Source organism: Rhineura floridana, chromosome 22, assembly GCF_030035675.1.
Source record: "Rhineura floridana isolate rRhiFlo1 chromosome 22, rRhiFlo1.hap2, whole genome shotgun sequence".
NCBI classification, from domain to species: Eukaryota; Metazoa; Chordata; class Lepidosauria; order Squamata; family Rhineuridae; genus Rhineura; species Rhineura floridana.
The window spans coordinates 5,506,437-5,533,256 of NC_084501.1; the positions used below are offsets into that span (position 1 = coordinate 5,506,437).

The window sequence follows — 26,820 nt, forward strand, 5'->3', positions numbered from 1 at the left end:
ATCTTCACCGGGGGTGGCGGGGAGGGAATGCTGGCTTCCTTTCTTTGCTTAAGTGAGCCTTAGCCTGATTCAGAGAGACCATTAGCCATGAAGCCTCCAGAACAGGGGGAATGGAAAGGGAAGGCTGAGGAGAGCGGTGGGGGTGTCAGTCACAGAGCTACTTGTACGGTGTGGAGGATGCACCGCAGGGAATGAAAAGGAGAGAGAGATTGAGACTGGGGACATAACAGCAATAACCTTGAAGAGATAATGGCAAGGAGAGACGAGGCCGAAATGGCAAAACAACAAGAGCACAGTCGTGAGGAGAGAAGGATCCCTCCACGCTGGAACTTCACCTCCCAGATTTGGGGGCAGTACCAAGCTCTCCTGCAGGCCACCCTCTGCCACAACACAACATGTACGCATGCGCACCAGAAGTGGCAAAATGAGACAGCAACAGGGGCTGGTGAGGCATCAAGATCAGCCTTGCATCTCAGCAATGTTCCCTTGCGGCATTCACTGTCCTCCACAAACCCCTTCCTTTATCTCCTGAGGCCGGTGGCAGCCGCAACTCCTGAAGTCCCTGATGGGGGCAGAGTGCTGTAGAAGGCAGCAACTCACAGCGGCGCATAGGTGTGTTTCCTTGTGCAAGCCCACAGAAAAGCAGGCAGGACAGGCCTTGGGCTGGGCAGGAGGCCGCGTGATGGCCCTTGGAACCACATGGTTATAGAGCTGTATCTCTCTCCTAAACAAACCATCTCTATGCACTCTGTGTGGGGCTGCCCTTGAAGATGGTCAGGAAGTTCCAACTGATGCTGAAGGCGGCAGCCAAGGTATTACACCTGTTTTGAAAGAACTGCACTGGTTGCCAATTTGCAACTTGTTTGTTTGTTTATTACATTTATACCCCATCATTTCTCCAAGGAGCTGAAGGTGGCATTCAAACATGGTTCTCCTCTCTCCATTTTATCCTCACAACAACCCTGTGAGGGATGCTAGGTTGAGAGTTAGTGACTGGCCCAAGGTCACCCTGTGGGCTTCATGGCTGAGTGTGGATTCGAACCCTGCTCTCCCAGGTTGTAGTCCAAGCACTCTAACCATTATACAACACTGACTCTCTTCCCCTGCCCCACATTGTTTCTCCCCCTCTCCCCCTCCCAGCAACCTCAGCAAAATTCAGAATGCAAGTGCCTTGGGGCAGGGATTTCTTCCTGCAAGCGCTGTCCTGTACAACAGGAGTAGCCAAGGTGGTGTCCCCCAGATGTTGTTGGGCTCCAACCCCCATCAGTCCCCATCCAGCATAGCCAACGGTGAGGGACGATAAGAGCTGGAGGCCAGCAACGTCTGGATAGCACCATGTTGGTTACCTCTGCATCATGTACCTCACAGGCACCAAGATTTTTGACACCTATTGAAAGATTACAGCTATCAAAAGAATGATCCGTTAAAAGCAGGCACAGTCAACTCCTGGGAAGACAAAGCCAGTTAAATCACAGGAAAAACAACCAAAGCTTCGCAGTCTCACATGCACCCTTTTGCAGCATGCCTGCTGCGCGTTCCGGCCCACAGTTCAAGGCTCTTCAGCAGAACGAGAACATGTCCTGCGGTGTGGACTGACTTACGGGGTGCCTCCCCCAAGGATGGGCTCCCCTCTAAGGCAACCAGTTAGAACATCTATTGTGAATTCTTAGCAATGGCAACGTGTTCCTGACCTTTCCAGGTTAATCTCAAGCAGCAGCACCAGGGGGTGGGGTTAATTTCATGAACAGTCAGCATGGCTGCAAAGTTTTAAATATTATTATATATCATCACCATCATGTGCCTTGGGGATATGTTGGATTCTGGCTGGGGAGACCCTGGTTTAAATCCCTGCTCAGCCATGATGACCCACCCCAGTCTCTCTCTCTCACTGGCCTGATTCACACACAATGCTAATGAGCTATGACTTAGTTCAGATGCAGGGAACTTCAGGCTCATGGGCTGAATGTGGCTCTCCAGGCATCCGTATGTGGCCCTAGGGACACTCCCCATGCTGTGCCCCTCACAGCTCTGCTCCACACACCCCTCGAGTGCTTTTCTCTGGCTGGAATGTGTCACAAAACTATGATGATGCCTCTTGCTTGCCTGGAGGGAGGATGTGTAGAAACCTCTTCCTGTGTTATGACTATAATGCATGGTTTGCAAAGATAAGACTCACATCTGCTGCTCCACCTGCTCTTGCTTCCGGTCCCACCAACCACTGGAAGCCTGCTCATGAAGGAATGTGGCCCTCAGGCTGGCAAAGGCTCACCACTCCTGACTAAGCATTATATGCAAACCCTGCCTGATGGCTTATTTACTGCCAATGAAACATGATCTGAAGCCAAGGTTTTGTTGTTGGCTTATGAACCTTGGTTTGTTTTAAGTGTGGCTTGGTGTTAAGTGCAAAGTCAGCATCCTTCCTTAACCATTTTTTTTGTTACTCTACCTCAGATGTTTAGCAAGCCAAAAAGATACAAGGCAAGAGCGGGCGGAAAACAAATTTTGGAGAGGCACATGCCATGGTTTGCCTGCAACACAATTTGTGATTTGCTAAACAAACCATGGCTTCTCATTATGTGCAAACCAGGCTTCTCTCTTTCTCTCAGCTTAGACTAAACATAGTTTAGCTACAACACTTTTGATTCCCAGGGGCTGCAAACAATTTTCCCAAGTGCATAGTTCCGCCAAAACAGGATGGCAAGACTACAATCCTCAAAGCAGCATTAATAATCTAAGGAACAAACAAACAGACCTGCTGGATCAGGCTGAAAGAGGCCCATTTAGTCCAGCATCCTGTTCTCACTGTGCCAGAGCTTGGAAAAGTTACTTTTTTGAACTACAACTCCCATCAGCCCAATCCAGTGGCCATGCTGGCTGGGGCTGATGGGAGTTGTAGTTTAAAAAAGTAACTTTTCCAAGCTCTGGGCCAAACAGATGCCTCTGGGAAGCCCACAAGCAGGATCTGACCTCAACAGCACTCTCCCCACCTGCAATTCCCAGGAACCGATATTCAGAGGTATACTGCATCCGACAGTGGAGGTAAAATAGCCATTGTGGCTAGCAGCCATTGACAGCCTTATGCTCCATGAGCATTATTACCGCAATAACAATGCAAAACATTGCTACAGCAATCCTTATAACAACCCCTCAGGAAAACTAGAGTAGGAGATGGTATGCTTCATACAGAGACATGGGGTGGCTTCCTCTGAGGGCAGGTGATGGTCTGATCCAGCAGGACTCTTCTTATGTTCATTAAAATAACACGTCACTAAATATACTAAATCTATATCCGCTACCCATAAAGAAATTAATCTTAAAATATTACATAGATGGTACTTAACTCCAACTCGATTATCATATATATCCTCTAATATGAGTCCATTATGTCGGCGCGGTTGTGCTAATAAAGGCACATATTTTCATTCCTGGTGGACATGTCTTAAAATTATTCCATTTTGGAATATGGTGCATAAAGAACTTAAAAATATTACAAAAGAAAAGATTATATTCATGCCGGAATTATTTCTTTATTAATGTTTAGAGGAGAAAATGCTAAATTGAAATCTAAATTATTGATCTCTAAACTTGTAACGGCAGCTCGCCAAACGGTAGTACAAAACTGGAAAATATTAGAAAATTTAGATAAAATGGCATGGTACAGAAATATAGGGAATTGGCCTTATTAGATAAAATGACCTATAATTTACATTCTTTACAAGAGAATACTAAATCTGACTTATATAGGGTTACATGGTGGTTATTTATTGAATATACAAATAAATATGGTTTACACGACGGTCTCTCATCTATAGCAAGATCCATATGGTTCACTTAAACTCTGGTAATCTTATTATTACTTGTATATGGTATATCTATAAGTTTATCACATCTCTCTTTTAATGCATTGAAAAATGATGTATGTTATCTATTTCTGTTATATATATGTTTATCCTCTGTGACCGGGGTTGGGGAAATTGTTGTTGTTTATGTTGATATGTATTGTTTTGTTATTAAATTTTTTTTAAAAAAAATTAAAATAACACATCACAAAGCCTGGAGAGAGTGAGGAAAGGTGGAAAACTACATTATATTACACCAAGTCTATCTTGAAGATGGAGATGTCAGACTGAAAAACTGGCAGCCTGTTTGGGATGCAATTCTCTATCCCAAGTTCAAATACTGCCTCAACCCCTGCACCCTTCGAAAGGGGCCAGGATAATGCAACATACTTTGTGGTTCCTCCCTTGAAAAATGAGACATGATTATACATTTACTCTCCCAAACACTCTCCCTCTCTCTCTCCCTCTCTGTCTCTCTCTCTCTTTCAAGAGGGCGGGAGGTAAGAAAGATATAAAATGCACTGTAACATGGTATCTGCATAGGAAGTTGCCTAAAAGCAAGGCACACCACTGCTCCATCTAGCCCAGTGCTGTCCACTCTGACTGGCAGCAGCCCTCCTAGGTCTTCCCTCGTTCTGCTGCCTTAGGTCCCCTTTAATGCTGGGGGACTGAACCCGGGACCATCAGCATGCAAAGCTGGAGCTCTGCAACAATTTAAAATTCAGTATGAAAACCAGTTAAAAAGTCACTGGAATAGGGCTCATCCTGAAAACTCAAGTCTCAAGGGTCAGAGGCAAATATGAAGCTGCCTCATACTGAGTAAGGCCATTGGTCTATCTAGCTCCATACTGCCCATAGACTGACCGGCAGCAGCTCTCCAGGACTTTGGGCCGGGTTCTTTCCGAGCCCTACCTAGAGATGTTAGGGACTGAACCTGCAACCTTCAGCCTGTGCACTGCCACTGAGCTATGTGGCCTTTAGCTCTGAAGTGAGGCATTTCAGACACTGATTTCTTGATGCTTAATAAAGTTTGCAAACTCTGTTCTAGGAAGCCCTGTGCCTCCTCAGAAGCTTATCAGAGGGTCCCCAATGAGAAGATGCATCATGGCGAGGAAGATTCCATGAAAGACAAGGCAGCTGGCTTCATCACTAACAAGCTTCCTCTGCTGCCTCTGGAATTTGACCCACGCTTGCCCAAGAATGCACTATTTGTCTCTGGGCCTTTGGACAACCAGAATCCCCCAGACCCTGACACCTGGCCAGGAGGGGGTTTTCTGACTCTGCTGGGGCTGTTAGATCAGCAGCAGGGCATCACCTGTTCATGTTTTCCCACAGATTTGAAAGCGTCCCAGATGGCTGGAAAGCTATCAGGTTTGAAACCTCATTCAGTGTTGCAGCAGCTATGAAAACGGTGAATTCCATGTTAAGGGGTCATTAGGAGACGTACTGGAAATAAAAACTGCCAATATCATAATACAAACCTATGGTGCTGTATAGAGTTTTGGTCGCCACATCTCACAAAGGATACTGTAGAGCTGGAAAAGGTTCAGAAAGGGGCAACCAAAATGACCAAGGGGACGGAGGGACTCCCCTACGAGTATGTGAGGCTTTTTAATGGAGAGAAAAGGTACGTAAGAGGCGACATGACATAAGTGCAACTACTCTTGGATGAAACAGATTATCTTGACCCATCCCACTCTGGGTTCAGGCCTGGTTATGGGACTGAATCGGCCTTGGTCGCCCTGATGGATGACCTTTATCGGGAGAAGGACAGGGGGAGTGCGACCCTGTTATTCTCACTTGATCTCTCATTGACCATGGTATCCTTCTGGGCCGACCTGGTGAGATGGGTATCGGAGGCACTGTTTTACAGTGGTTCTGATCCTATCTCCAAGGTCGCTCTCAGAGAACAGCATTGGGTGATTGTCTTTCGGCCCCCTGGCAGTTGTGCTGTGGGGTGCTGCAGGGTACCATCTTGTCCCCCATGTTGTTTAACATCTGTATGAAGCCCTTGAGAGTGGTCATCAGGAGATTTGGGGCAAGGTGTCAGCAGTATGCTGACGATACCCAGCTCTATTTCTCCATAACATCTGAATCAGGAGAGCCCATGCAAGCCCTGGACAGCTGCCTGGACTCGGTGGTGGGCTGGATGAGGGCCAATAAACTGAGTCTGAATCCTAGCAAGACAGAGGCGCTGTGGGTTGGTGTTTCCCGAGTTCGGATAATTGGTCAGTTGCCTGCTTTGGATGGGGTCGTACTCCCTCTGAAAGAGCAGGTCCGTAGTCTGGGGTGCTCCTGGATCCATCTTTGTCTCTAGAGAGCCAGCTGACCTCAGCGGCTAGGAGTGCCTTTTACCAGCTTCGGCTGATAAGACAGCTATGGCCATTGCTGGACCGGGATAGCCTGACCACTTGACCACGCACTGGTAACCTCCAGGCTGGATTACTGTAATGTGTTCTACGTGGGGCTGCCCTTGAGGTTGGTCCGAAGCTGCAGCTGGTGCAAAATGCAGCGGCGAGACTGCTCACTGGGGCAGGGTATCGCCAACATGTCACCCCGCTGCTGAAGAACTGCACTGGCTGCCCATTTGCTACCGGGCTAAGTTCAAGGTTCTAGTTTTGGTGTACAAAGCCCTATACAGCTCAGGACCAGGATACCTGAAAGACCGTCTTACCCCTTATATACCCAGCCTATCACTGCGCTCTGCAGGTGAGGGCCTCCTAGAGATACCATCTTATCAGGAGGTCTGTTCTGCACAATATAGGAAATGGACCTTTAGTGTGGCGGCACCTACCCTGTGGAATTCCCTCCCCTTGAATATTAGGCAGGTGCCATCTCTGCTATCTTTTCGGCGCCTTTTGAAGACTTTCCTCTTTCAACAAGCCTTTTAATTGAGACCTATCCCAGTCTGTGTTAGAATTACTTTTAATATGTTTTCTTTAATAATATGTTTTTAACCCTTTTTTTAAAAAATGTTTTTAACGTTGTTTTGTTTTAATGTATTTTTTTAATGATGTTTTAAAGTGTTTTCAGCATTTCTGTTTGCTGTCCTGGGCTCCCGCTGGGAGGAAGGGCGGGACATAAATCAAATAATAAATAAATAAGTGTATAAAATCACGCACTGCATGGTGACAGTGAATACAGAGAAGGTTCTCTTCCCCTCTCATAACACTAAAATAATCAAGGGGATGGAGCGACTGCCCTTACGAGGAAAGGTTAAAACATCTGAGTCATTTTAGTTTAGGAAAAAAGATGACAAATATGGGGCTGGGGGGATGATGGCAGTGTATAAAATTATGCAGGATATGGAGAGGGAGAAGTTGCTCACCTTCTGGTATAATTCTAGAACCCCCTGGAGCCACCCAATGAAGCTGAGCAGATTCGGGACAGAAAAAAGGAAGGACTTCTTCTGACAGTGCAGTGTTAATGAACTGGCTGTCACAGGATGTAGTAATGGCCACCAACTTGGCTCTGCCTCTGGATACTGGTTGCTGGGAGGAACAAGTGCGCAGAGGGGTCATGTCCTGCATGCGGGCTTTCCAGAGGCCACTGGTTGGCCACTGTGGGAACTGGATGCTGGACTAGATGGGCCTTTGGTCATGGTGGCTGGGGCTGGTGGGAATCATAGTCCAACACATCTGAGGGATACCAGGCTGGCGAAGGCTGTTCAGATGTTTGCCTTTTTTCACAACCCTCAATTCAGACAAATACACTGACTCTGATCGTCGTGGAAATCAGGAGCTGCTTGCGAACGCCTTCCCACTAGGCATCACTACCGTTGTGGACACTCGCCTGGCAATCTGAGAAAGAAGCAACTGCAGCCAGGCTGTGCTCTGACTGAGCTCTCCGCGCCCCCCCCCCAAAAAAAAAACACCTACGAGCAAGAAATGTAGGGGCACAATGTGCCGTGGCTGCCATGGAAGCCAGGAGCTCTCAGCTAAGGGATACAGAGGGTAATACAGAAAAAAATAACTTAATACAACTCCATAAATTCATGGCATGCCCACACACCCAAAGCGGTTTGCAGTTTTTATTAGCTCCCAGAAGTATGGAAAGGGAGTACCGAGGAGTGCAACTAAAATGCCTTCCCAATGCAGAAGTAGAGGATAACTCAAACTTTAAAAAGGAGGGTGCATCACAAGCCCTGTGGTTCAGAGAGGGTCTGGCCTGCAGTGGCAGTCTCAGAGAGATGAGGAGGAGGGGGAAATGAGGGGGGGAGTTGTGGCATCCCAAGATGGAGAGCAGAGGTCTGCCCCTTTGACTCTAGCAGTCAGGGAAGGAGAAGCCGACTTGCCAGCTGTCCCCCCTCCTGCAGAGCAGACAGCCTCACTGGGAAGCGGGGAGGACTCTGATCAGCCACAGGGCAGGGCTGAGCAGGAGGACACCATCCCATTGCCAAGAACCCATTGCCAAGAACCCATTGCCACTTTCATCGAGGGGAACAGACTCACCCATCTGGAGAAGCATGCACCTGCAAGTGCAACATTCCCGTAAAGGGAGAGGGTCTCATGAGTAACCTCGCCATGCCTCACCGTTAAAAGCTGGACAGGAGGGGCATGGCAGCTTGTCGGGACACCTTAATCACTTCTGTCTAGTCTTGAACTTCTCTTGGATTCTTGTATCAGGCCAATGGTATCGTGCCTGCAGTTGAATCTGTACCATTGCTCTGTTGAATAAAACTTTCTCCCTTTCTTACAAGTAAGAGCCTCTGTTGTTGCGTTTTGGAACAAGAGCTAGGACAGGAAGCGGAGTAGGGAGGATATGGCAGGATGACAAGCACCGGGAGAGGCAGCAGAGACCAATCACAGCCTAGTGGTTAGAGAGTGGGACTTGGATCCAGCCCTCAAGATCACAGGGCATTTTTGATTATTGGAAGGCTAAAATGAGTGGGGGAAAGAACCAAATACGACCACCACCCCTGGATTGGGTGGGACGGTAGGCATGGTCGGACATCCATCTGTCAAACACTGGCAGTCGAGACCCTGTTGGAGCTCATGCGGGGCTCATGACAGCATGCGGGATGCTACCTTTTTCTTGAAGCAGCCAGTGTAGAAACAGAAATTCCTACTTCCCCCTGCTAAAAAGGCCACCCGAGAGGCTTGGCACATGGAGAGCATGGCACACTTGTATGGTCACATCATATGCACTCAAAGAGATTAGTGGTGATGCTGGTCACACAAAGGATAGTAACAACATCCCTAGACTTATGTTGGAGCATAAAAATTGCAACGGGTGGAAAAACAGCAGGGCCACGCACATGCCAACAAGAACAGGTGTGGACGAGGAGACATTTCCAGCTGCGCTCGCTCTGGGCGTACCCCAAATCCTTGCATTTCATCGTGGGTCAGTGCAGGGGATTCCTTAGAGCAGTGATTCTCAAATGGTGCACCGCAGCACAGTGGTGCGCTGCAAGAGGTGGCTAGGTGTGCCGCGAATATTATGAAAGTATATTTTAAAAATGAAAAGAAACCCATTTGTATAGAGATTTATACAATGCCACAGTGGCAGGAGTACCCAGAGGGCAAGCGGGGCAAGTCTGTGTGGCTACTCAGTGAGACAAGTTGCTCAGGCTGAAGAACCAAACTTGGAGCAACAACAGTAAAGGGAGCCAGCCAGGCCCCCACTGGCTCACCAGATTGCTGACCCTTTCTGGTCACTATCTGGGCAGCCCTGCAGCGCAGTAGAGATCAAGCCAGCCATCTCCTCACTCCCTACAAGCAGACCTGGCGGTGCTGCCAGGATCCCTGTCCAGTTCTATAGGCACGTGAGACTCCTAAAGGAAGCAGGCTGTGCCAAGTTACTAATCCAAGGGCATGCAGGCCTTTGGGCATCTCCAAAGGAGCCCTGCTGGCGGAAGTGTTCTCCCCCTAAGGCAGCTGCCTGAAGCTCTTGTCTCTACAGGGAGCCGCAGCCAACTGCAGCCTTACACAGACTGGGCAGACCTGGAGGATGAACGAACGTCCCAGCTGGAACTGCCTTCAGTTCTCTCTGATGACCTGCAGCCCCAGTTTCTTCAAGTTGCCTCAAGGAAGCATCTTCAAGTTTCAATACACACAGGAACACAGGAAGGTGACAGGGTCAGACCATTGGCCCATCTAGCTCAGTCCTGCCTACACTGACTGGCAGCAGCTTTTCCATGGTTTTGGGCAGGAGCCCTACTTAGAGATGCAGGAGACTGAACAACATTTGTGGGAACTGCCACCCTGGGCTCCAACTGGGAGAAAGGGTGGGATAGAAGTCTCATAAATCTAATAAATAAATAAATAAACCTTCTGCATGCAAGATAGATGCCCAACCACTGAGCTACATCTGACCTTTCCCTTGTACATGCACTATTCAAACTGCATACACACTATACAAACTACCCTAGATACTACACTTTGCAGAGAGTCTTGAGGTTAGGGAGAAGGGTCAATTTAAAAACAAACAAACAGAGTTCTCCAAATATGTACCTGAGAGGAGGGCATGGCATCCACCTTGATCACCTCAATATTCAGCATACAATCTCCAGTTTCTGTAGGAATGTGTGTGTTATATGCCTTCAAGTCGATTAAGACTCATGGCGACCCTACGAATCAGTGACCTCCAATAACATCTGTTATTAACCACCCAGTTCAGATCTTGCAAGTTCAGGTCTGTGGCTTCCTTTACGGAATCAATCCATCTCTTGTGTGACTTTCCTCTTTTTCTACTCTCTTCTGTTTTTCCCAGCATTATTCCTATTCCTATTCTGTAGGAATATGAATCTGGATTGGCATAAATTGTCTGACTTGCTGAGTAACTACTTGGCTCCGACATGGGAGTTGACCCACCACTAAAATTATACCATTAGCTGTATTCCACTTGAACTAACACACCATGGTCCCGTAATAAAGTGCAGCCTTTCCACTGAGTTGATCAGGGTGGCTAACCTCTGACTTCCATTAAAACAAAACACTTGTCCAAATCCAGTCCACCTCAGAGGATGCTTCCATGACGAAATCATCTGCCTGGTTTATGTGGTGAGAGCGGCACGTTTCTTGTAGAAATGGGGCCTGGGATTTCTTCTCAACAACATTTGTGGGAATGAAAAGTGTCTGGAACTTCCACACTTGGATCCATAGTTCCCTTACTGTGTGCCATGCATACCTGTGTCTCCTGCAAGCCCCCCAGAGCAGCCAACCACAGAAAAGGCTGCTCTCTGCACCTTGATGATTTACCACCCTGTGTTTGCCTCTTTCCACTCAAGTCTCTGCTAGCAAGAAGTAATTCTGCCAGGTCTCTTCATTGGAGGTGAACATATCACTAAATCACACACACAGAGCAAGCCAAAGGCCCATCTGCCCCAGCATCCAGCTTCTAACAGTGGCTGGCCAGATGCCTGTGGGAGCCCTCACCTGCAGTTACCCCACAGCAGCTAATATTCAGTGGTATACTGCCTCTGAACACAGAGGTTTGATTTAGCCACCATGGGTTATAGCTACTGATAGATTCCTCCTCTGTGGGATTCCTTCTCTAACCCCCCTTTAAAGCCATCTAAGCCAGTGGCCATTGCCATTCTAGTGGCAACGAATTTTTGAAAGAGGACCGCTTGGTCTCCTGCCAGTTCCAGTACAGAGACTCAGTAGATCATCCTGTCCTCTACTAAGAAGACAGGGCAACCCAGAACGGTGATTCATGCAGAAACCATGGTACTCTAAGACAAACTCACTCACTCTCCATGGCCCTCTATTTTTTAAAAAATTAGACTTTTCTTTTTTTGGTGTGGTTGTGACAGCAGGGTGTTTTTTGGAGGGGCAGCTTTCTCGTCTGCCTTTTACCTGTTTTGGGGGGAAGCGGAGGTGTTTTGCCTCTTCGGTGTTTTTACAGGAGTTCTGAGCATCACCAGTTTTTCTTCTGTGAAATGGATATTTTGTGATGTCCATAATGGTTGCTTAGATTTCCAAATATGCTTTCCCCCCCCAGTTGGGGACCCCCCCTGCTTGTCTTTAAACAGAACTGGTTAGCCTTACCTGACTTAAAAAAAAAAAGTCAATAAGTCACCTTTTAAAAAATTTCTTTTAAACTTTGTAACCTGCCTTTCCCTCAAATGTTGCTCAAGACAGCTCATCAAAATGCGACAACATTATATAGCAAACCGGCTATAAAAATGCACGGCAAATAAACCCATCACAAAAACAGTAAAGCTCAAAATTATAAAAGCCAGTTGTGTTGTCAGCTGGGGTCAATATGATGGACGGGTTTATCAATCAAAGGAAAGAAACCAGAGAAACCAGAGCACTAAGAGTTCTGCTGGCATTTAGACTCACTGTGGTCACTCTCCAGGGGTAAACTCACCCTTTGGTTTCCTTTCCTTGGCAACCTACAGCTGAACCCCCACCTGGAGAGCCCCTGTCTGGGAAGCTCTTGTGCACGTCCAGTCCAGACAAGCCTCACTGAGTTTTGATTTACAGGGATGAAACCCTCCTGCTAAAAAGGTGAACAAAATGTCCCCTGACTGTGTGATACAAAACTGTGATCTCTGCCTGGCCAGCTATCACAATGAATGACTGGGCCAGGCAATCATTATTGCTATTATTTCTACTAATATCACACCTGTCCTCCAAGGAGCTCAAGATGCCCTATATGGTTTTTCCCCTCCCCCATTTTATGCTCACAACAACCCTGTGAGGAAGGTTAAGCTGAGAGATGGCAATCGGTCCAAGGTCACTTGGTGAGCTTCAGGGCCAAGTGGGGATTGGTGTCATGGGGGTCCCTTGCCTCAAGGTCCCAGTGCTGGCCTGAGGAGGATTGATTCAGATTATGCATTAGTCATCCCACTCAAGGGGAAGCCCTCAGCACCTCCTTCTACACTGCCCCATCCTGAGGAATTGTCTCTTCCATCAGCCTCTGACTCCAAGGGTGATTCCCCTGCAATCTCTCCTGTTCCACCCCACGCAGAAGGAATATGCGACTGCAGGATATGCTACAGGGTCTTTAAATATTGCCAACAGCTCTCTCCGAGGAGTGGAGCCATTGGAAGGTCGAGCCCTACCAGCTGTCTGAAGGCTTCAGAAGACTCTAAACATCAACTAGCCTGGCTTGGCCAGCCCCACCCTGGACTGGATCAGACTGGAAGAGGTGCTGGTATTATTTCCCCACCAAGCCCCAGCAGAAGAAGATTAATTTGAACCGTAGGTCTCTCCCATCTGAATACAACACGTTAACCGCTACACCACAGTGGCTCATGCTGGTCACCGCCTTGGCAGTAAGTGGACAGGCTTGAGCATCCTTCACTGTTACGGAGATCAGCTAGAAGCTTCCCTTCCTTCCCTCTCACCCTTCCAGACAGTTCTGGAGAATTAAAAAAAGCAAATGGAATCATTCCAAGTGCACAGCTGGAGAAATAGGGGAAACGAAGAGGTAAGGAAAATCCTACAAGACAAGCACACACCTGCAAGCAGGAAGAAGCGCAGGAGGACAAGAGGGCGTGAGGAGGAAGGTTTCTGTTCTCGTCAGCAGGAGGCAAGCAGGTTCACACGCACAACCCGTCCCCTCAACACCAGGGGACCTCATTCTTCTGCTCCACAAGGAGCAGTGAAGGACGTTTCCACTGGCACAACTCCAAGAGGAGCATCATTACAGAAGAGACATTCACACCTACGTCCAGCTGAGGGTGGGGGAGGGATTTGTTTGGCCTGCTTTTTGCAGCAGACTGACCCAATCTGACTCCGCTCTCTGTCAGATTATGCGCTTCTCAGGATTTTGTGATACCGTTTCAGTGCACAAAAAAAGTGTTTTACAATGGACAAGTAATAGTAGCATTGTAACTAATGACGCCACTAGGTCAAAGCCGGAAGGAAGCCCAGTGGCTGATGCGCACAGATGCGAAAGAAGAGTCTGGAGCTGTACGATGTACACAATAGGAACATGGAATGTGAGAAGCATGAACCAGGGACAGTTAGAAATTGTCAAGCAGGAAATGGAACACATCAACATTGCAATACTTGGTGTGAGCGAATTAAAATGGACAGGAATGGGACATTTTCAATCAGGTAACTACAAAATATTTTATGCAGGAAATGAGAAATTAAGAAGAAATGGGGTTGCTTTAATAGTGAGAAGTGATGTAGCAAAAACAATTAAGAGCTATAATGCAAGGTCTGAGCGAGTGATATCAATGAGATTAAATGGGAAACCTATTAACATAACCATCATCCAACTCTATGCTCCAATGGCAAATGCAGAAGAAAAGGGGAGATTTTGAGAATTTGAACCTGGATCTCTGCTCTAAGCAGTACACGATACTGCAGGGATTTTGTTGGGGCAACAGCTCGCTTCATCCTTGGCCATTGGGGCTGATGAGTTGGATTCCAACATTATCTGCAGGCCCCACAGGTTCCCCATCCCTCCAATACTGGCTTTCAAGGTACAGGACACTGTCCCCTGCAAGAGAAACCACACATGCTTCACGCTGTGCAGAATAATTGCACAATCATTTGTGCCAAACAAGGTGCACAGGGGACCATGTGCTAGTTGAGTTGCATTTGCTGCACGAGTGCTGGATTTCTCTCTTCCATGCAAGAGCCCAACCTCTCATTACCATCCAACCCTCTCTCCCTATTCGCTGAGCCCCCATGTCTGCTCCTATTCGCTCAGCCTCCAAACCCCCCCCCCGACACTCTCTCCGCCCGCAAACCGTTTTCAAGCGGTGAAATATTAAAGCGGCCCTCCCTCCTCTGACGTTACTGCATGGGGACAGCCGACTCCGAACTTCAACGGCCATTAGCAACGCGCCTGCTGAACTGTTAACCGCTCATAAACCTCGCACAGCAGACTGCGGTGGTCTTAGTCACTGAGCTGATGTGCTCTCCTAGCGCAAGGAGCCGTGACCCTCTCCCTTGACTCTTACTCAGCGGGAAATCAAGAGATGCAATTTCTCATTAAGTTGCTCATTACTCCCCAAATTGTAATGTGGATTCTCAACCCTCAAAAGGCCATTCATTCACTTGCTGTTTCCTGGGACAGGAGAAAAACAATGTGCGAAAGGAGCCTCAGAATGGTGGTGGAGTAGGTGGTAGTGGTAAGGAAACAGGGCAGTACGTAAAAAGCTTCTACTAGGATAGGATGCACGTGCAACCCACAAGCCATGTGCTCAGTTCAAGGCAGGTCTGATGCCCTACCTCAGTGTACCCTGTCAATGCAAAGTCTTGATGCGCCGACTGGCTGCCCACATTGCAAGAACCGAAGAAAATCCTGGCTGCTGGATCAGGCTTAAAGCCCATTTAGTCCGCCATCCTGTTCGCACAGTGGCCGACACGATGCTTCTTCTGGGAAGCCTAAAGCAGGACATGAGCGCAAAAGAACGCTCCCCACCTGCGATTCTCAGCAACGGGTACTCAGAGGCACCCTGCCTCTGACAGTGGAGGATGAATACAGCCATCATGGCTACTAGCCACTGACCGCCTTCTCCATGAATTTGTCTAGTCCTTTTATAAAGGCTTGCAAGTTGACTGTCATCACTCCCTCTTGTGGGAGCAAATTCCATTGTTTAACTGCACTGTGTGAAGAAGCACTTTCTTCTGTCTATCCTGAATATTCCAACATTCAGCTTTAATAGATGTTCACAAGTTCTAATATTATACATGGGTATTTTAAGCAGGTAGTGTTGATTAATCAGGTACTGCAACAAAATAATAGTGTTCACACCAATGATTAACACTCTCATCAATCACATCTGAAAGTCGTACAACACCCCTATAAAGTAGGCCAGTATTATTCTCATATTGCAGAAGAGGGGCTGGGGCTGAAAGCAGCTTGCTGAGTGACCACAACTCACATGCAGATCATACAGCCTGAAAGCCAGGAGAGCACTGCCAGTCAGTGTAGTCCAGTGGTAGCAAATGTGCCCTGCAGATGGCATGGTCCTGGCCAAGCCTGTATTTTTCTCCAATATGTTTAATGAGAAACTTCAGTCTAGAATGCTTCATGGGTCAGCTTATAGGTTATACAAGATTCTGCATCTCTACACAGCATAATCAGGCATTACTACTCAAAGCTAAGATGTTGTCGCAGCAATTAGACAAGCCTCTCTGTGACCCCCAAATAGGTGTGGGTGGGCCATTTCTACTTGCATGAGAAAGGTATCACAGAACAAGAGTGTGCAGATGAGTGGTCCTCCAAGATAGAAAAGTGGGGGCCAGCTGTGTCTGGGGCGATGGCACCTCCTCTAGAGGAGGTATGTGCAGCGGCAGCAACTTGGGAGAAGAGAGGGTGGAGGGAAGGAGAAGGGACAGGCTCCTGATGAACCGGGGCTCCCTCTGTTATAACTGGAGCCAAGGGGGAGGAGCCATCACTGTCAAAACTGCTGAAGCCTCCTGTCTCAGCACTTCCTGGTTGCAAGCTGCTGGGACCCTCCACTGGGTCCCATTCTGCACCACTTTTCTCTTCTTCTTCTTCTTCTTCTTCTTCTTCTTCATCATCATCATCATCATCACTCCAGGACCATTCCATGGGACTCAGGACAGGTACAGGCCTGCAACTTCCACCAGCTCCAACCAGTATAGCCAATGGCCAGTGTCATGAGCCCAGTGGAGCGGTCCTGTAGTGATTGGGAAGAAGAGGAGACAGAATGGGTCCCAGGGGAGGGTCCCCGTGGCTTGCGACAGGAAGGTGCTGAAGTAGGCTTCAGCACTTCTGAGAGTGACAGCTCCTGGCCTTTGGCTCCAGTTACAACAGAGGGCCCACGGGCTGGCCAGTGGCCAGCCCCTTCTCCTCCCCTCCACCCCCTTCACCCAAGCCACCGCCACCCACACCTTCTTTAGAGGAGGAGGATCTCTATGAGGTGCTGCCACTCCCACCATCACCCCAGACATATAGACAGTGGCGGTGACAGACTCAGATACCCCCCTTTCCACCTAGGAGTGCTCACTTCCTCACCCATTTCCGTTCTGTGACACCTTCCCCACACAAGTAGAAAGAGCATGCCCCAAACCTACTTAAGGGTTTTTTTTTGGGGGGTGTCTAATTGCTGCGACAATGTCTCAGCTTTGAGTAGTCATGCCTTTGTATGCTGTGTAGAGATGCAGAATCCTGTGTAACATGTAAGCTGATCCATGTTACACATGATACACTCAGTCTAGACTCTATCCGTCAAACATACTGGAGAAATCTACACCAGCGAGTCTGAGTCTGAATCCAACGGGGTTGGCCAGAACGGCAGGGATGATGGGAGTTACAGACCAACAACATCTGGAGTGCACGCTCCTGGCTTCCACTGGTGCAGACAATACTGAACCAGATGGAAGGATGGTCTGACTCCGTATAAGGCAGCTTCCTGTTTTCCTAGACGAGCTCATTTAAAACTGGGAATACAGCCTGTTCTGGATGGGGTTGCACTCACTCTGAGTCTGCAGCCTGCGGGTGCTCTTGGATCCAGCATTACTCCTGGTGCCTGCTTTGCCCAGGAATACTTCTGCCCAGCTTTGGCTGGTACAACTGCTGTGCCTTTTCCTGGAGAAGGCAGACCTGGCCACAGCGACACCGGACTTGGCTACCTTCTAGCTAGCTGACTGCAAGGAGCTTTTATGTGGAGCTGCCCTTGAAAAGTATTTGGAAACTGGAGCTGGTGCAAAAACTGCTTCCTGGTGCTCATATTTCAAACGGAATTGCACCTTCATAGTAACTGCACTGGCTTATAATTTGCTTCCAGTCCCAAGTCAAGGTGCTGGTACAGTAGGGGCCCGCTTTACAGTGCTTCGCTTTACAGCGTTCCGCTAATACAGCGGTTGTGAATTGTAGAAAGGCCCCGCTTTACAGCGCTTGTTCCGCTTTTATGGCTTTTTTTGCAGCCGGGTGCCATTTCGGTCAATGTAAGTCAATGGGATCCGCTTTACAGCGGGGATCCGGAACGTAACCCGCTGTATGAGCGGGGCCCTACTGTATGTATCTATAAAGCCCACAATTGCTTAGGGACAGGATAAATGAACGACTGCCTCCTCTTATACAAACCCACTCATAGGTTGAGATAATCTTGCAAGGCCCTGTTCTGGTGGTGAGAATGCGCAGCACGGCCTTCTCTGTGCCTGCCCCCTCCCCCCTTTATGGAATCCCCTCCCTTGGGAGCAGAGACTGGCTGATGGAGTGCAAAATCATTTTTATTCCATGTGGTTTTTCATGGGTTTTAATTTACTCTGCTCATCTTAGTTTGAATATTCTGTTTTAATCTTGTTGGTGTATTTTAATTTATTTATTATTTTATTGTCTTTATTTACACCCCGCCCTTTTTCCAGCGGAACTCAGGGCGGCTTACAACATAAATACATATGATTAAAACATTCAAAATTCTACATTAAAATAAGATTAAACCATTTAATTTTGTTATTGTGCAAAATTACAATGTTTTAATTTTATTGTATTTTGAATGTTCGCTTTCCATTTTGCTGCTGTATTTGAACTGTGTCATTGTGCATTTGTCCTTAACCACCTTGTGGGCCCTCGTTAGGGCTGAGAAGCAGTGTCATTAAAAAAAAATGAATGTATGTATGTAGGTATGAATGAATAAAGACCTGGCTTTTGCTTATTTTCATCTGTGAATCTCTTTTCACAGATGTAGAAGAAACTTCATAATTACTATACCACCAGCTGGGCTGCAAGAGAAAGAAACAAGGTTGAAAGTGACAGACCACAAACAAAACAGCGCAGTAAATAATGAAGAAATAACCAGCATATATTTTACTGCTAATCATGCCAGTGCGAATGGTGCTTTTGCTTCTGTTGTCTCCATTTCCCATGGCAGCACCATCTCTTTTAACACAACACAATCCACGTTCCTTATGCCTGTAAAGCACCATCATAATCGATTGATTTGATTTATTACCCTAACGTCACCATAAGATCTCAGGGTAGATCAGAGCAATCTGAAAAAACATTAAAGACAATTTAAAACAAATTACAGACGCAAGAGTAGGGTGGGTCCCAAAAATATGTATCTCAAGGGTTAAAGGGCAAAGAGGGGCATTTGCAGCATATGATGGAAACTATGGCCCTATCTGCACTATACATTTAAAGCAGTGTTATACCACTTTAAACCGTCATGACTCCCCCAAAGAATCCTGGGAAGCGTAGTTTGTTAAGGGTGGTGAGAGTTGTCAGGAAACCCCTATTCCCCCTCACAGAGTTACAATTCCTAGAGGGGTTTAACAATCAATCACTCTTCTGCAGAAACTCTGGGAACAGCGCCAGGCGCACCTCATCAGCTACCTCCATGTGAGGCTCGCCACTAAAACAAATCATTTCCCAATCTTCTGCTCCGTTCTTGGGCGCTGGAGGCTTGCAGGGGAAGCAGGAAGGGTTGTGTCACAAGCCTGAGCCGAGCAAAGAGCACACAGAACCTTGGACAGCTCCAAAGGGCCGTGCTGAGGCAGCAACCGGCAATGATGTCTCTGCAGGGAGTCAAATGAAGCCATATATAGAACCTGAAGTGTAGTATAGGTTCCACCTGGCTGGCTCAAAAGGCCTTGCCTTCTTTTGTAGCCTTTGGCTTCTGCAAGGCTGAGGAAACAGAGGTACTGCAGGGGACTTATCCTCTGAGTCAGAGGACAGCAGCAAGAGAATGTCCTTTGCCCAAGGAGGGCCCTGAATACGGTACTGGTGCTTCTCCACCACCGGCAAGGTCCCTGGACTGGGGTCGTGATGCCTTATCCCCTCCTTGATGCAAAGACTCCACACAGAGATACACAGAGGAGACTTGCAGGCCCTCGTCTGCAACAAATCCCCTCAGGAAACAAAGGTAATTAGGCTCTAAGTGCAGGGATTCAGCATATGCCTTCTACATCAGAGTCAGTCCGCAGACGGAAAGCAATTTAGCATTTCTTAATTAGGTGTAAAACTCCTTGCTCTCAAGAGACTCCATCATGCCAAACCCCGCATAGGACCAGAATGCAAAACAGCCATTGCTCTACAAAACTAGCAAGAAAACGCCTTAGTTCCCCATCTCCAGGGATTCTGCCCCTTCTCCTTCTACACACACCCAATTCACATCTGACCCCACAGTATAGAGGCAACTAGTTGTCCCTGTTCACCAGGAAACTGCATTGGAGATGGAATTTGAAAGTTGGCTTGTCCTGGGCAGGGCCCCTGCATGCCACAGCTACAGAATGTGGTATCAAGCTCAGAATTTAGCTCCCTGAGAAACTCAAGCGTTCATTTTTAAGTTTCTGGTCCTCATGGTTGAAAAGATACACTTGAAGATGGATGGGCCATGTCTGGTGCAATTTCTGAAGCTTGATGGGAATAGGATTTCCCAGTGACTGAGGGTAGGGATGATCATCTCTACTTCACTGCTTTCCACACCTCCTTCCCATTTGACTACCAAAATCAGAATTGCACATAATGAGAAATTTATACTGGTCACAGAATCCACCTTTTCTCAGCATGGAATTTGACTGCTGAGTTACAGAAATTACAGTTTTTAGTGGAGAGAAGATGCTGCTTTATTCTTGATCTCACAATAATTATTTTTTTAAAAATAATTAAATACAATTTATTTATTGTATAAAATGCATTTGTCATGACACTAAGACACATATGTTTATGCACATGAAAATGGCACACCATCAAAGGACTGCCCTCCTGCCCCAAGGTTTGCTGATGCCAGCAACAACCAGTGTAGAGTAGTCCAGTCTTATATCCACAAGGCACAATCATCTCACTGCTGACAGCAGACCTAGAAGCCACTCAGGGATGCTGGAGCACCCTGATTCAGGGCACAGATTGGGGTAGTATAACAAGAACATTCAGCCAGCTCTTCCAAGGAAATCTTTGGCCTATTAAGCTTCTGGACCTTGTGGCCAGAGAAGATGCATTCTGGAACTGTGTGTAGGGCTGGCTAAAATCCCAGAAGCTGGGTTAGGGGGTTCAATAAGACCTTGTTCTCACACAGTTTGTAATGCTGGTGCCTTGCCTACACCATTTCAGATGAAGTTTACACGTGTGAATGCTTCTACCAAGAAAACCTGCCCCACATCCAGAAAACTGACATGTCCGGGTTCTTGCCCAGGCTTCTTTATGACACCAAACCTTTCTAAGAGCATGGGTTTGTTTGTTTTTTGTTTAATGGAGGAGTGTGCAATGACACAGCCATACAGGCAGGCAACCGCAGGCAGCCACACACCCCTGCAGTTTACCACCTCAGGGACATCAGTGCCTTTTCCAGCCACCCCTCCAGCTTGCCCACACATTTCAAAGCACATCTCCCCAGCCAAAAAGCTGAGTTTTTAAATTTTATCTTTCTTGCTTGAAGACTTGAAACCAAAACCAAAGCCTTCTGCAGGACGCTTTGGGCTCCAATGGAAGGACAGCCTACCCACTCCTGGGGGAGTGAGGAGCCCAGAGCACTTGGCCCATTTTGCGGAGCCAAGTTGCCCAGCTGAGTCCCTGGCCCTCAGACTGCTTTATCTGGATGGCCTGCCATCTGCAGGATGCTCTCCATCTCAGGAAACAAAGCATCTGGGGGCCATTTGGGGGCTCCCATGATCAAAGGCAGCCAAATCCACCTGAATCAACCTAGGCGCTTCATCCTGCTGATAACCAGAGCAATATTTCTTGCCGTTTGTGTCCGGTGTTGTCAAGAATCCACCGCACCATTAACTCCGTTGGAAACAAACCGCTACTCAGCCCCCCTGGATTTCCCAATACGTGCCTAATTGATAATGACAGCAATAACGACCTAACATTTATTAGCAAGCATGGCATGACAAGACTGTAATAACATGCTAATATTTGCATGGCCATTCAGGGTTGGTCTGAGCTGGTTTGTCAGTCTACATTGGGAGGGAATCAATGCACTCCCCCTTCTCCAGGCAAATCTCATAAACTTGCAGCAATTTCTGAAGGGGAAAAACAGTATAGAATGATTCAGGGGACAGCTTGGTCAGTCCATAACGCACCTGCTGGGGTCTCTAGGCCAACCTTCCCCAACCAGGTGCCCTTCAGATAGTTTCGACTACAACTCCCAGCAGCCCCAGCTGGCACAGGTGTGCTGGCTGGGGCTGATGAAATTGTAGTCTGAAGCAGGCAAGCTCACAGGAGCTTATGGAACTTGTAGTCCCTACCTGCCATGCTGGTTGGGGCTGAAGGGAATTGTAGTCCAAATCGTCTGGAGGGGAACTAGACTGGGGGAGGCTGCTCCAGATTTATGATTAACAATGCCCAGAGGTGCCTTTATGTTGTAATTCTGAAGGAACAGAGAATGACAGAAATAGAGGGGCCCTTGTAGACCCTCTAATCAAACCCCCTGCTTGGCACAGGAAATCCAGACCTGGAGCATTCCCAAAAGATGCATGAAGCCTTCCAGTCAGGGAGAGGCCACCACTCTGCTAGGTCAGGTATACAGCTCAGGGTACAGCATCTGCCTCACATGCAGAAGATCCCAGGTTCAATTCCCGGCAGCATCTCCAGGCAGGGCTGGGAGAGACTCCCTGACTGAAATCTTGGAAAGCTGCTGCCAGTCAGTGTAGACAATCCTGAGCTACATGGACCAATGGTCCCAGTAGAAGGCAACTTTCTATGTTCATATGCCAGAAGGATCTCAAGATTTCTGTCCCCAGGCCTCACTTGAGCAAATGGAGTATGGCAATTACTGATGTCATTTTCTATTGATATCAAATCCTTGCCACAGTGATTTCCTTGTGCCAAGGAGTTCCACAGGTAAGTACAGGCATTTGCTCTATAGGTATTGTGATTCACCTTCCCCATTTTAAGCAGAGGTTGCTGATCCAGAGGCTCTAAGGAAGTGGAGAAAACTTTTTTCCTTTATATTTTTCCCTTCCCACCCCCACGTGCCTCTCAAAGTATTTTACTCATCTCCAGTAATTTCTTCTCCTATTCTCCTTTCACACTCAACTTGTACCTTCCCTCCCACCCTGAAACTGCCAGAAACAGCCCCTTCCCTGAACTTCTCTGTCTCTAGCCATCTTTATTCACCATGTGGGGAGTTGCTGGTCCTGGCAAGGCAACAGTACGGCCAGGGGGTGGGGCAGGTGAGGAGGCACTGGGCAAATTGTGGCATTGATGTCCACCTGAAAGTGGCCCCTGGCCCACAGTTTGAGAGATGTTGCTTTAGGTAATTGGCTTCACTCTCAAAACTGCTCTTACCATCAAGAGGTTCACTTAACATTCAACCGAAATCTACCATCCTGTAATTTAAGCCCTTTAGATCGAATTCTTTGCTCTCTAGGGCAGCAAAGGACAAGCGTTTCCCCCCCCCTCTTTTATGTGATGGCCCTTCAGGCATCTGAAGAATGCAATTTTGTCCCCTTTCAGGTTCCAAGCTAAACGGACCCAGTTTCTCCTAGATCTATTTTTCACAAACTGCCTGCCCTCCTCTGAATCTGTTCCAGTGTGTCTACACCCTTGCACAAATGCAGTGCTGAAGACTGGACACTCTGCTCCAGATTGGATCTGCAGAATAAAACTGAACTACCTGTGACTTGGAAACTCTGGTTTTATCAATGCAACCTAAAGTCACATCAGCCCTCCAGCTTGTGATTTTTAAAAAATATGTACAGATGCCAAATCAAGTAGCCCCCGCCCCCACATACACATTCTACCGTATACCTGTGCATTTGATTTCCTCTTTTGCACAAATGTAGAACTTTGCACTTGTCTCTGTTGAATTTCACTGTGTTCATTTCAGACCAGTTTTCCATTCTCTCAAAGTCTCTTCAAATGTTATTTCTGTTGACTGGTATTAGCAGTCTTTACCAGTTTGGTATCATCCACAAATGTGAACAGGGACCCCTCAACCCTTCACTTAAGGAATGGATAAATATGTTGAAGAGGACTACACCCAGGGTAGAGCGCTGCAACACCCCACTTATATGTCCCCCCAGTTTGATGAAGTGCGATTTTCCAACTTGCTATGTACCTATGTGTCCTCTAGCCTCTATTTAACCAGTTTGTAAACCCATATATCAGTGCAGGATCTTGTCAAATACTTTGCTGCAATCAGGATAAATTACATCCACAGGATTCCCACAATCCACTATTTATTTAATTCTTTAATTCAATTATTAATTTAATTAATTTAATTCTTTAATTTCTATCCTGCACCTGCCTCCAAAGGAACCCAGGGCTAATCTAAGAAGCTGATTTAAAAAAAAAAAAAGAGATAAGATTAGTCTAGCGGGATGCATTCTTGACAAAATCTCTGCTGGCTCCTAATCATCACTGTAACATTATACTTACAAATTGACTCCTTTATAATGAGTTCTAGGATCTTGCATGACATTGAAGTTAGATCAACAGAGACAATATTAGCAAGTTTATTTAGTACCCTAGGATGTCATTCTAGAGTTGAAATTTAAGATAACTTGGTATTACTTGACCAACACAGAATTTGGTAGTGGGCACAAAATTCAGGTTTCTCTCTACCCCCTCCCTCTTTTTAAAGCAAGTTCCTAGTCCTTATAGCTGCAAAGATAAACTTAAAAGTATGTGGGAAATCAACGCTTGCTGAGATCTCGGAGGCTACAGAGGTGGTTGAACAAGACTCTCAGTAGCTGGGGCACAGCTTCAGTATCCTTTCCCCTCTCATGACCAGCAAACCCAGAATCTTGCACAAAAACCCTCCCAAAAAGCATAAAGGTGCAGAAGGTATCTTCTGGAATTGCAGAAGATAAGAAAAACAGTGCATATCTTCTCAGTTTGGATATTTTATGTGTGCCAAAAGGCAGATTTTCCTGGTGCAAAAGTTTTATTGCCTGGGCAGAGAATGTTAATGGTTTTAGCTCCAAGTTCATGCAGCTGTCTTTACCAGTGGATGGTGCTACTCTCCTGCTCTGTTCCTACTTTCCTTCTCACTTGTCTCAGCTCCCACCCCAGATGTGACAGCAGAGGTGCTTACTTGCGAGTAAGAGTACAGTACAGGTACAGCAGTGGGCAAGAGCTAACCCAGTCCCAGAGCTCCTCCATATGGAGTAGAGGAGTTAACCGAACTAGGACCAAAAGTCCAGAGTCTAAAATCAGGGCACAAAATTCAAAGCAGAGTAGCATGGTTGCCCCAACAAACTCTCACACCCACCCAGCCAGCTCTATAGGCAAGGTGGGGCACACGCCTTACTCACAAGAATGAGCATGGCAAGCATGACTCCTTTGGGGTGGGTGTGTCTCCTTCTGCCGGCAAAGGTGGTGCCACAACGCCAGACCTGCCTCCTCCCCTGAATCCAGTTCAGCCATCCCAAGCCATAGCTCTCCCAGCATCCCAAGGAGCTCCCTCCCCAACAGGGAGGGAAGGAGCAGCTGGGACTCCTGTTCCATCATCACCATCTGACTGGGGCGGGCTCTCCCCAGACAGGCTTTGCTCTGCTGTCTCAGACTCCCCATTCCTCCCCCTCTGCCTCTTCACCTTCCTCCAGAGGCTGCCATCCCAGGTCAGGTCTGTGCCTGAAGGCGCTGAGTGACTCATGGCATCCCTCTCTCCACTCTGATGCTTCTTCTTCCCAAGCCCCTTCTTCATTCATTTTCAGCCCCACACTTCCTTTAGTTTAGGGGCGTGTGGAAGAGCCACAGAGCTGTGGCAGAGAATCCGCTTTGCATGAAGAAGGCTCCAGGTTCAAACCCAGGCAGGATTTCCACCTGACCAACCAACAGCAAGGGGGAGCCTAAGCACTTTCAAAGCTGTTGCCAGTTACTTAGAGCCGACAAGTCTTGGCTAGACAGGCCAAAGGTCTGCCCAAGTCAGGTTCTTCTCCATTTCATCTGCACTGCTTCATCTGCCCCCATTCAGAAGAGCCTCTTGAAAACTTGCCTTTTACTTCATGCATTGCCTAATTCAATAACTGACTGATCGACTTATTTTTAGGCCACATTTTTGGGGGCACAGCCCACACACACAAAGTGGCTTACATGTAAAAAAAAAAAAAGCAATGCTATTAGAAGCAAAACATGTCATTTAAATGGTGGCAGTTATTTTTTTTAAAAAACATAAGCCAGTTAAAAATAAAGGAACAGTAAAGATACCAGCAGCTAAAATAAGCGATCCATTCTTAAAAAAAAAAAAGCCCTCTAATTTAAACTCATAAAAGAAAGACTTAAGTTGTGGGAAAGCAGCCTGAAATAAATAGGCTTTTAATATACCCTTATAGATATGAGGCACTGAGGCCATCTGCAGTTCTGTGGGAAGAGAGTTCCATAATCTTGGGGCCAACAGAGAAAAGGCCCTATCTCTCACACCCATCAACCGGATCGACCTTACAGGTGGACCTACAGACTTGGGTCTCTCAAACAGATCTTAGTGCGTGAGCAGGCTTAGAATCATAGGATAGCAGAGTTGGAAGGGGCCTATAATGCAATCGAGTCCAACCCCCTGCTCAATGCAGGGGAAGCTTATACAGGTATAGGCGGTTCTTCAAATAACTCAGTCCCTTCAACTTCTTGCCCTCTCCCCACATTTAGTTCAGCCCCTCATCATCTATTTCCAGCTCCTCTTCCCTCCCTTACTTTCCATTCTTCTCTCCTAACCCAAAGACATCCTCGCCCCATCTCCTATATCCCTATCAGGGTAGATAGGCCAACGCTTGCCACACACACCCCAATTCTGCAAGAGGGCCACCATGTGTAAGCACTTTCCTTTCCCCATAAGAAAATTAAAACTATCCCAAGTATATGAAAAGATGCAAAGGTCTCATCTTGAGGGGCACCTTTGAGATAGGACAGTAAACATATTTCCTGTCCCTGCCGACCTCAGCTGTTAAGACTCAAGCACACTTCCGATTGGCACAGCCGCATCGTTCAGTCACTTGGCCATTCCAGCACATTAAAGAACCGTGGGCACCTGCTTCATCCGGGGGTGTCACTTACTCTGTGATTTCTTCAGTCACGGTGTGCTCCACTTGAAGACGGGAGTTGACCTCGATGAAGTAATGCTTGCCTTGCCTGTCTACCAGAAACTCCACCGTGCCGGCATTTTCATATCCAACCTACAAAATGAAAGCAGCAGGTTGACTTCAACGAGCGCATGCAT

The 26,820-nt window shown here is 47.3% G+C and overlaps 1 protein-coding gene across 10 annotated transcripts in view; it reads right to left on the reverse strand.

Moving 5' to 3' along the window:
* PC (pyruvate carboxylase) overlaps positions 1–26,820 on the reverse strand; it is a 328,935-nt gene that overhangs the window by 193,460 nt on the left and 108,655 nt on the right. For all 10 annotated transcript variants that reach the window (XM_061606807.1, XM_061606797.1, XM_061606799.1 and 7 more), the window contains one exon: positions 26,658–26,776. In XM_061606807.1, coding sequence (XP_061462791.1) covers positions 26,658–26,776 — 119 coding nt within the window. The remainder of the gene's footprint in view (positions 1–26,657; positions 26,777–26,820) is intronic.